Source organism: Setaria italica, chromosome VIII, assembly GCF_000263155.2.
Source record: "Setaria italica strain Yugu1 chromosome VIII, Setaria_italica_v2.0, whole genome shotgun sequence".
In the NCBI taxonomy this organism is placed as follows: domain Eukaryota; kingdom Viridiplantae; phylum Streptophyta; class Magnoliopsida; order Poales; family Poaceae; genus Setaria; species Setaria italica.
In genome coordinates, this window is record NC_028457.1 from 35,067,551 (window position 1) to 35,078,488 (window position 10,938).

General features: G+C 45.0%; 1 protein-coding gene and 1 pseudogene across 1 annotated transcript; one reads left to right on the forward strand and one right to left on the reverse strand.

Annotated features, from left to right (window-relative positions):
• The window catches only part of LOC101784421, an 8,991-nt pseudogene extending 6,763 nt beyond the window's left edge, over positions 1-2,228 (reverse strand).
• A 2,574-nt stretch (positions 2,229-4,802) lies between these two features.
• LOC101784827 (wall-associated receptor kinase 2) lies at positions 4,803-9,800 on the forward strand. Its single transcript, XM_012848396.2, has 4 exons — positions 4,803-5,563; positions 5,657-5,934; positions 7,875-8,045; positions 8,426-9,800. The coding sequence occupies exons 1-4, from the start codon at positions 4,833-4,835 to the stop codon at positions 9,508-9,510; spliced, it is 2,265 nt and encodes a 754-aa protein (XP_012703850.1). The 5' UTR covers positions 4,803-4,832; the 3' UTR covers positions 9,511-9,800.
• The last annotated feature ends 1,138 nt before the right edge of the window (positions 9,801-10,938 follow it).

Genomic DNA, 10,938 nt, shown 5'->3' on the forward strand with positions numbered 1-10,938 from the left:
TGGTTCGGGCCATCTCAGGTGCCCACAAGAGCTGTGGTGCCATTGCGGAGACGTGCCCCGGTGCTGTACCACACAGTGCCTCTTGTGACGAACTTTGGTATCTGGGGGTCGGGCTTTGGCGATGGTTGGCAAGGGCCTGTGATGTAGTACCCCACCGGGTGGCGCATCGGTAACCACGAGGGCATCAAAGTCTCACCGGGGGCGATCGCGATGATGTCCGTGGTATAATGGTTGACGTAGTTTGCGTCGACGGCAACCACGCCGTGAACTTGTGCCCGGCGATCTTGAGGTAGTACTCGGAGAAGAGAACAGCATTGATTATTCGAAGCAGGTAGGTCTTTCCGGGCTAGCTCCACATTCAGCACATAGCCGTCTTCCTTTGCCCCTTCATTTCAGAGTTAAAAATGAAGGAATTAGTCGTATAGAAGAAAGTTTCATTTTATTTGTACATCAACAAGTATCCTATGAATGGTTATCGGAGCAGTTGTAGAGATCTCCAAACTTGCCGTTCATTGTGGCTCCACTAGGGTTATCATCAAAGAAACTGTCCCTCATTCTTCTGTCCAACTCATCAATATCCATCTCCCACCACTCCCCTGCCACAACAGGAGATCAACTCAGAAATAAGCTCAACATAACTTTGCTATGTGCTACTCCCTCCAACCCAAATTATAGGTCATTTTGTCTTTTATATATATATATATATATATATATATATATATATATAGCTTTTGTTGTACACGTATGTCTAGATACATAGTAAAAACTATGTATCCACAACAGACAAAATGATTGACCTATAATTTGCCATACACGTATGTCCGGTGATGGTGGTGCTTTTTGTTGACCGGCTAGTAGACCTTATGGAGTGGCGGTTTGTGTGTTGTTTCTAATGTAAGTTGTTGTGAAAGATGCTAAGAGGTTGTTGCAGCTGCTGTTGCAGTTCTCTCTTTTTTTCCATTTTTGTATTCCCCAGTTTCGGTTTTATTCTTCTTTTTAATATAATCGGTAACTCTCCTTTTTAGCTTGTTTCAAAAAAAAAAAAGGAATGGAGAGAGTACGTCTTAAACGATCCAAAAGTCGAATAATTCACAAACCTATAATGATGGGAACATCCTTATCAGGATTGGGGAATGGATACGAGCTGGCCCCGTCTCTTGGCCGGATGATGAAGGCGCCATGCAAGGTTGCCCGGAGGCAGGTAACGTGAGCATGCCACCAGAGGGTTCCTTCTTGCCCGGTGACGTTGAACCGGTAGGTGAAGTTTTGGTTTCGGAGGATGGAGCTTTGGGTGATCATCGGCACCCCATCCGCCCAACAATTCAGCTGCTGTTTCACCCCATGCCTACATTACAGACAACAGCTTCAATATATAGGAGTTTGCCTGTTTTGGAAGTTGGGACAGAGGAATTTGTTGAATGATATAGGGGCCAGGTACTTAGCGATTCTATTACCAATGGATCGTTATGTTGCGGGGTGACTTGTTGACGACATGAACGACCACCGAGTCTCCTTCGGTAACCCCTCTATCATTGGCCCTGGAAATTGCCTGTTCACCACAGTGACCAGCATCTCCTAGCACAGATGTGTCATATTCATCTCGCTCACCTAAACATATATAGAAGTTCGAACAAGTTGAATCAAGCATCCACGATACATTCTTGTTGCGATGTGCATTTCGTAAGACGATTCTAACACTAGAATAGAACTGTTTGCTTAGCGAGCGGAGGTTGGGCACGGACGGCACCTAGCTGCCGTCACCACCAAGCTCCCCTACCCTCTCCTAGCCACACCGCCGCCGGAAGCCCGTGCGGCGATGTGGCCCTCCACCTTCCCCTTCTCTCCCCACTCAGCCCCAACACGGTCGTGTCTCCCTCCGCCAGTAGAGGTCATCGCTGGCGTCGGAGGCCGGATCCGTCCTCCTGGCTGCCGGATCTGCCACGCCCCTCGCCGGATCTGCCTACTTCGCCGGGGTTGGCATCCTGTTCGCCGGAGCCGCCATGGTCGCCATGAAAGGAGCTTCGGCGAGCGATGCACGGCGGCCGTAGGCCGCTAGCCCCCACCCGCTCCACTCGTCCGACCACTGCCGCTACTGTAGGTGCCCACCGGGCCATGTCGGTGGCAGCCTCCTCTTCTCCCCTGGCAAACCCTATGTCGCCTCCGTCAGTTTGCCCATCGCCGACTGCCGCCAGTCTCCATTTGGCTAGCTCGGTCACCGGATCCGCCATCTGGGGTCCTGATCCGTGCGTCCCGAGCCGGGGGGCTTGCCGTCCAGGAGTGGTGGCAGTCCCTGGTCGCCGGTCACCAGATGCTCTTCCCGGTGGCCGGCATGGCGCAAGGTCGCTCCCCCTGCTCTTCCTCTGGATCCACTGGCAACCATCTTCACTGGCCACCGTCTTGTTGTGGCCTCCGGTATATATGAAGTCTGCACATTTTGTAGATTCTATATCACGAATATTTCATAACTTGTTTTTTCCCCACTAAAGTGCTTAAGAGAGGAACTTGGAAATAATCGATGTGGCTACTACGTCTATGAGCACTTGCACGCTTTTGTGAAATCCAAGACCGCCAAGATGACGCCGCACGAATTTAAAGTACGTAAAATAAAACTATTAATAGTTAATTATTTTCTACCTCATATTTAATTGTTCGTGTAAAATTCACATGTTTCCAAATTACAGATATATAATATTCAACAAGGACTCATTGGATTTCTGATGGACGATGTGGTAAATTCACAATGAGAATTTTATTACGATGACGAAAATAAGACGCTCCGAGCAACACCTCGATGGGAAGATCATTGTAGATATAGTTTGATTTTTATATAATAGACTAAGATTTGTATATATATAGTGTGCTATGAATTGTATATATATATACTAAGAATTGTATATATAGTAATGGTATAAATACTTGTTTGATTCGTTTAAATACTAGTTTGATTTTATTATTAAAAAAAGATCAACTACTAAAAGTTAACTAAAGGGGTACGTATGTCATGCATGAAATTACAGGCGCCATGCAGCTAACCAAAGGGGCGCGCGCCTGAAATTTCAAGCAGGACTTTAGTCTTGGTTGGAAAAACCAGCCAGGACTAAAGGGTCCTATCCCGCGCCTGGTGTGGCAGCTCCTTTAGTCCCGGTATCAAGATAAAAGGGGGTCTTTAGTCCCGGTTGAATTCCCATGACAAAAGACACCCCTTTTATCTCGATTGCTTTATCCCGGATGGTTTTTCAGGAGATTTGCTCCCTACTGAGGACCAATGGATGGTCACCCTTGGATGATGAGTGATTGATAACGTTGTGTTGGATTGATGTGCTCTTGAATTTGGGATAGAGGCCTAAGATTTTGAAAGAAATATTTGAGGCTCTTATTCACCCCCCTCTGGTCGCCTTTCCGGTCCTTCACCTACCAACCGGGATAATATGTGAGTTCTCCACCAGTGATCATAACTTATGTGGAGATGTACATTAACTTTTTTATGATTATTTTCATTTGCAAGATTCCAAAGCTAGAAATAGAATCCAGGTCAGTCAACGCAACAAACAATTAACATTAAAGGAAGAGACCAGTTTTGTGCTGTAGTACAGCGCACAGTAGCTAGAGTACAACCTAACCTACAATAGAATCTTGCAAATTCTGAAAGGTCCACATTTTGACGGTAGCAACTCGCACGCAACTGCATCACACAGGTCGTTCTCCTCGATCAAAAGCAACCAGTCAAGGCTGGCCCTGCGATCAAAGCTACTAGTCGATAGCGGTAGTCATCTTGCTTGTCTGGCTTGCTTCCAGACAGTTGGACTGATGACCGAGCGATGGATGGAGAGATTTTCCATGCCACAACCGATCGTCTCGGTAGTACGCCTTCGTTGCGCCCGTTCCTCTCGTGTGGCTGGACTGCATCCTCACGAGCCTGCGGACCAGGAGCGCCCTGCATCTCCTTGTGCCGCCAGAGATCGTTAATCCCCTCTGCTTCTTCCCAAAATCGCCGGCCTACCCATTGCCTTCGGTTGCGGCCGGGCTCCCTTGCCCTCCGACGTGAGTTCTTGCGAGCGCCGGCCGCCATCATATCGCGAGCTCGACCTGCCGCTGCAATTTACACTGCTGTTGGCCAAATTCGCGAGTTCAGTCTGCTGCAATGAGCTTCATCGGCCGCAAGCCCTCCTTGCACCCGCAAGGTCGGCCTGCCGCTGAAGCTTCCGCAAGGTCGGGTCAACTTGCTGTGTTTCGCTGTGCACAGCTGCCTTGTGATTGTGCCGGACTTTCCAATGCTCCAGCAGACTTTAATTTTGATCTTTTCAATTATATATAAATTCGCATAATTACAATGAGTTCGGGATGGAATATAAAGTGACACGATCAATATATGAAAACATATCCACTAAGCACAACAATCCCATTGTGGCTTCCATATTACAAGAATGGCCAATGCCTATGCTCTGACAGACTTCTGTTTGCCCGGCAAGTCCTTGATTGATGTAAATTGACAACTTTTGTATAATGTATTTTTTTCTATAGCCAGGGACAGTGCTTTTTTTCCAAGGAATGCATGGGACAATATCGGCTTTCCAGTTGGCGGGTATGTAGCCTAAGCATCACGTCAGTACTTCACCAACCTATGACGTATCAAGCTCTGTCAACATCATTAATTTAGCTAGATTTAATAAACGAAGTTGCCTCGCAATAACCATGTTTTGACTTTTGAGACCATCAACCTAAATCGTCCACAATACTAAAGAATGACTCGCGCCTATAAACAGCCACGCCGCCGGAGCGAATTGCAAAGCAAATAACTTGTTAGCTGCTTCGTTCTTAAAGAAAAATAAAGAATGATGCGCCTTGCATCCGTGGCAGTACAAGTGCTGTGGTTTCTCCTTACTCCTTCCGTAGCATTTTCCTATCTAATTCCAGTGCCGCCATTGGTGGCAGCAGCCTCCGGTTCCAACATAGCGCCACCACCACCGGAGGTAGCAGCTCCAAGGCCGGGCTGCCCTAGCATGTGCGGCAATGTAAGCATTCCCTACCCATTCGGCATCGGGGACGAATGTGCCTGGGGCTCGGACTTCGCCATCACTTGCAACCATAGCTTTAACCCTCCAAGACTATATACCTCTAACTACACAGACGACTTGTTGCCTTTCGAGGTCATCAGCATCTCGTTGGAGGCCGGCGAGATGCGTGTCTTCTCCCCCGTGTCCTACATCTGCTACAATTCATCCAGCACCATTGCGTCCAACGGAATCATCAGCTGGGAATTGAGCTTCGCCACATTTCTTATCTCGCCGACGCGCAACGTCTTTACAGGCATCGGCTGCGACACGTGGGCGTATCTAAACGGCAGAGAGGATTTCAGCTTCTTCACTGGCTGCATCACCACATGCAAAAGCTTGCATGCAGCGGCTCAAGACGACGAGGAGTGCACGGGACTTGGCTGCTGCCAGAGTTTCATCCCGACCAACCTCTCCAGGATAGACATCGTCTGGGGGAACCAGGAAAGCTATCGAAATATAGCGTGGGAATACAGCCCCTGCAACTACGCTTTCATCGGGGAGAAAGGCTGGTGAGCTAGCTAGCTGCGCTTATCTACCGAGATGATGGCTTATCTTAATTACGATACTGTGATGAACTTGGATATTTTATTATTTATTATAAGGTACCACTTCAGTCGGAGTGATCTCATACGTGATGCCAACAAGACCTTTGCTGAACGTGTTGGAAACAGAACCATCCCCTTGGTGCTTGATTGGTCCATCAGGGATGGCGTGTCTTGCCAGGCACCACCAAAGGATGCTGGGGCGTCGGCTACATCGACAGCTCCCGCTTGCATCAGTAGAAACAGCTTCTGTGTTAACGCCACACAGGGACCTGGGTACCTCTGCAACTGTTCCAAGGGCTACATGGGCAACCCCTACGTCACCGATGGCTGCATAAGTTAGTAAATTTCATTTACTCTTCGTATATAGTTTGTATTCGTTTTGCATATGCATGGCTTTTTTAACCATTAAAGTATATGTTTGAGGGATAGGAAATGGTTTACTAGGATTGTTGGATCTCCGTCCATTATATTGAAAGGCTTAGATGCCTTGTATATTGCTCAGTGGCATGCTTGGCGTGATGACCTTGAGCCTTGCAGTCCAAGCATACCGATTGCTCGTGTCATGCTCTGATCGGTTTTATCTCGGTGTCGTCCCTTGAGAGTACTGCAACCACGAGGTGTCATGTTGCCAGCCCTTTAGAGTATCAGTGTCAGGTTCTCAGGCCTTGAGCGTTTCAGTGTCATGTTGCCAGGTTGTGAGCGCCGACCCTAGAATCTTCAAGCTAGCTGAGATATGTATAACCTTATTAGGATATCGATAGTAGGAATCACGTACATGGAGCGTGGAAAACGTTAGCATTTCCTTCGTTACCGTATATATAAATTTCTTCCAGTTTCCGTTGTTTTCTTCTACACCCGCCCGTGCCAGTTTTCTTACAGCTGTGAAAGGAATACGTGCTTACATAGTCTAGTGAACTGGGGAAACATAAAATTCTTAGCCTATAGCTTCCACAACTCTTCATAAAATAAACTAGATCCTTCTATCTAAATATACACATAAAGTTCATCTAGTGTACTTGCAGCCACCCAATACAAGTTTTGCAACCTAGCTAGAGGTAAACCACGTAAGATATACTATATGAATGTGAAGGCACATAAGATTGCAAGAAGTAATCCCAAGAACTTAAGAATGACCTAGGGGATACAAACTCTTGGCACGTCGATTTTACCTCATGGTATTGGTAGTCAAATGCTACCCCTAGTCCACGTTGAACCACAACAAAGAATATACTCATGGCCACCAAATCTCTCCAGTAAAAATTTTGGACTTGTCATTCAGGTTTCTTCCAAGATGGATGAGGTGCTTGCCATAAAAGGTAAGTCAAAATTCTCTCTTCCAGTTGCATTGTCATTGTCTTCACTACAAAGCTACTCGTAAAGAAGGAGGCCTCATCGTTAATCGCACTGGGTGCCGCAACCACTCCACACCATGCCAGAGGTTTGACGAACTTGCCGGTGAGCCATAAGCCAAAATGATTCACCTCCTTGAACCAAGCATTAGACATCAAAACCTCCAATTTCTCTCTCTATATATAGGCATAATCTAGCACAAAACACACTCTAAACATGTGCTAATTGCCTTGAATGATCAACTTATTAGCATCTTGGTGACATGGATATGCCTTTAGTGTATCTTGGAATACCTTAGAATTCAGCACACTCTAGGGTATGTGCATCCACTTCAACCACATAGCCATTGGGAAACTTAATACCCAAAGTTGTAGGCAGTTTCTCGTTAAGCTTGATATCTTCTGGTCAGTACTGTGTCAACTTTGCCATGCCAACATGCTCTTTGCACGATGCTCCAGTCGTTATATACTCCAATGTCTCCATCTAGCCTTCGAGTCTTAGCCTCTTTCTTCACTCCAAACCGAGCCGAACTCATTTATTTCATCCGTTGCCTTGATTTCACTACCCGTGGGATCATACAATCACCTGTTCTTCTCACACAGACCATCTTTGATAGCTCGGATCAATTTCTCTGGTCGGCCATTCAATCTTCAAGTCATAACTTTGAATCAGGACAAAAGTTTGCAATTTGCACATATTTGTTCGGGCGAACTCCAGTCAATGCTTCAAAGCACCTTTGAGTGCAATGCCTTGAGAAAATTCTATCTCGTACAGGTGAAAATAGTAAATAAATGCATACTTGGTTTCTTTATATATGCGGGCTAGGGTTTCGTTTATCAACTAGGTGGAAAAAACATTTTTTTAGATTTTCATGTATTATTACTTGAAGTTTATGTGAATGTCTTTTGCATCTTATTGTATACAGATATCAACGAATGTAGCAGTACAACGAATGGTCCTTGTGGCATGTATAGCACATGCGAGGATACAGATGGTGATTATAATTGCAAATGCAACTTTAACCGGAAAGGAGATGGTAAAAGTGAAAATGGATGTTATCAGTATGTATTTCCACCATATGCTATTGCTGCCGCAGGTGAGGCTCAGCACGCTCCTCTCTACCTCTTCTGAATCACACGTTTGCGTCCACTTTCGTAAGGGTTTAGTAAAAAAACACTAAAGTACATTTAACCTTTATTTTTCGGAATATATAATCAGTTACTCTTAAATCAGTACAATATATCAAAACCTCTTTGAAATATACATATATTATTAGCATAATGATAGGATCACTGCTAGCTGATTAACCATTTCTGTTTGTTGCAAATGTCAGTTGTCATACAACTTAATACTATTTTTATAATAACAAACTTCTTCTTTTTTAAGCTTAACAAACTTTTACTTAAAGTGCAGATATGGAGTTGCCGTAACCTATATGTTTCTGAATCACACAACATGTATCCTTATTGTTTGCAGCAATAACTCTTGTCGTCATCATAGCATGTTTGTCAATTATTTTGCTTATGAGACGAAAGCAGAAGAAACTTTTCAACAAAAACGGTGGCGACATTCTAAAGGATGTGGGTATCAAAATCTTCACCAAAGGGGAGGTGAAGACTATCACAAAGAGCTACAGAAATCGCATTGGAGGAGGCTACTTTGGCGATGTCTATGAGGGGACCATCATCGACGATCCCGGACAAGCACTACAGGTCGCGGTTAAATGCACTGTGGCGAAAAAGGTGGCACGCCTTCGGCAGAAGTCGCTGCGACGTGAGGCGCCGCAGCACGAGCAGGAGAAGCTATGGAAGGAAGGGTTCGTGAGGGAGATCAGCTTCCAATTCAAGGTTGAGCACCCAAACATGGTCCGCCTCATCGGGTGTTGTCTCGAAACGGATGTCCCCATACTAGTCTTTGAGTTTGTCGGTAAAGGAAGCCTCCATGAAGTGCTTCATAATGGTGCCAACAAGCTCACTCTCTCTCTGCCAAAGCGGCTGGACATTGCCATTGGTTCAGCAAAAGCTCTCTCCCATATGCACTCGCATAAACACGTCCATGGCGACGTCAAGTCCGCCAACATCCTCCTTGACGACGACCTCAATCCCAAGGTATCTGACTTTGGGTCTTCCAAGCTCCTTTCGGTCAAGAATTATGCTATGGACGTAGCTGCAGATGGGAACTACGTAGATCCAGTGTACCACACCACGGGACATTTCACGGTGAAGAGTGATGTCTACAGCTTTGGTGTCGTGCTCCTTGAGCTCATCACGAGGAAGAAGCCTAGGTATGGCAGCGGCGATGCTAACATTCTGACCATAGACTTCAAGAAGTCCATCAAGAACCACAGCAATGCACGGGAGATGTATGACGCAGAGGTCTTATCCGATGACAATGCTCAATCTCATCGCTACATGGAGTGCCTGGACATGGTCGGTGCGCTCGCGGTCCGATGCCTGATCAGTGAAGACGCGGATGAGAGACCAACCATGGCAGAGGTGGTGGATGAGCTTAATCAAGTAAAGTCGATAGCCTGCGGGATCGGAGCTCATGCTCTGACCTGAGTTGAAAGCACGCATATGAAGGAAACAAATTAAGCACGAATGGCTTGAGCTTATTAGCAATCTCTATATCCCGTATCCACCATTACTTATAATTGTCAAGTTGAATGTAATATATAGCTATGCATCGGACGTACATACGATCTGAGTAATTTTATTTTCCTGCGTTTGTTTTAATAAGGCTGCTTATTATTAAGCTGCATGTAATTGTGTACTGGTTTCAGGGAACTTTGTATGTCTACTATGCGGGCTGATGCTTCCTCAAAGAAAGATATAAATTCTGTTAAAATAAACATGAATATTACTTGGAGGATGTGCAGCCATTCAAAACATGTACTACCATCACTACTGGAAACAGTAGCTTTGCTGAGTGCCCCGGGCACTCAGCGAAGCCCCAAAAGTAAACACTCGGCAAATGTCACTCGGCTTCGATTTTATCGGCAAATAGTTCTTTACTGAGTGGTTTTTCTCGGGCACTTGGCAAAGATTTTGCTGAGTGCTAAACCAGCTCTCGGTGAAAAAAAGTGGGCACTCGGCAAAGATGCCTCTTTGCGCTGCAACATAGATTGAAAAAAAATAAAAGGTTCTTCCTCATTGTAAATCCTTTTATTCAAGTTTGTTCAGAACGTGGGCAAACTTTGTTCTGAAACAACCTAGCAAGCAAATCTGTTTACTACAACTGAACCATAAGGTTCTGAAGGTCTTTCATCAAAGGTTGAAAATACTGTTTGGGCAACTTTGCTCGTATCAAATTCAAACTTAACTAAAAAGTCATTTTTCAGGAAAGCAAGGAATATTTCCAATATAACATCATTCCCAAGAGACCCCGGTAAGAATGAACCGAACAAAAGCTCCAACAACATGGCCAGACATGTGTTCATCATTCATGATCAGGACGAATTTTAAAACAACCACAATTGAGCATGACAACTTACTGCTTGCTCAGGACTTATCGGTTCAGACAGGAGCTAATCCATACTGATCAACCACATACTGAACACAAAAGTGCATAGCACCACATACTGAACCAAAAGCTCCATTGCAAGGGAGATAATCTGTACCAGCTAATATCCCAAATAGACTTGGCAGTACAAAATTACCTCTGAGTGCTAAATTCAGTTGAATAGTAAAGGAGCATATATTGTTCAAAACAAGAACCAAGTACAAGTACATTCTAATTTCAGTGTATGCCAACTGTGATTGACCTATTACAGTTCATGATACACAATCACTTCCAGAAATTTAAGTCAGAAACGAAAAGAAAAACAGGGATCTATTTTATAGGCTATCGGTCAACTTGTCATCTATCATAAAATAATATACCTGAAGAAACAGAAATAGAATTGCAGATCCTTCCACCCACCGCTTCAACTTCTCATCATATCAAAACTTGTTCTGGTACTCTTATGTTGCCTTCAAAACATAAATAAG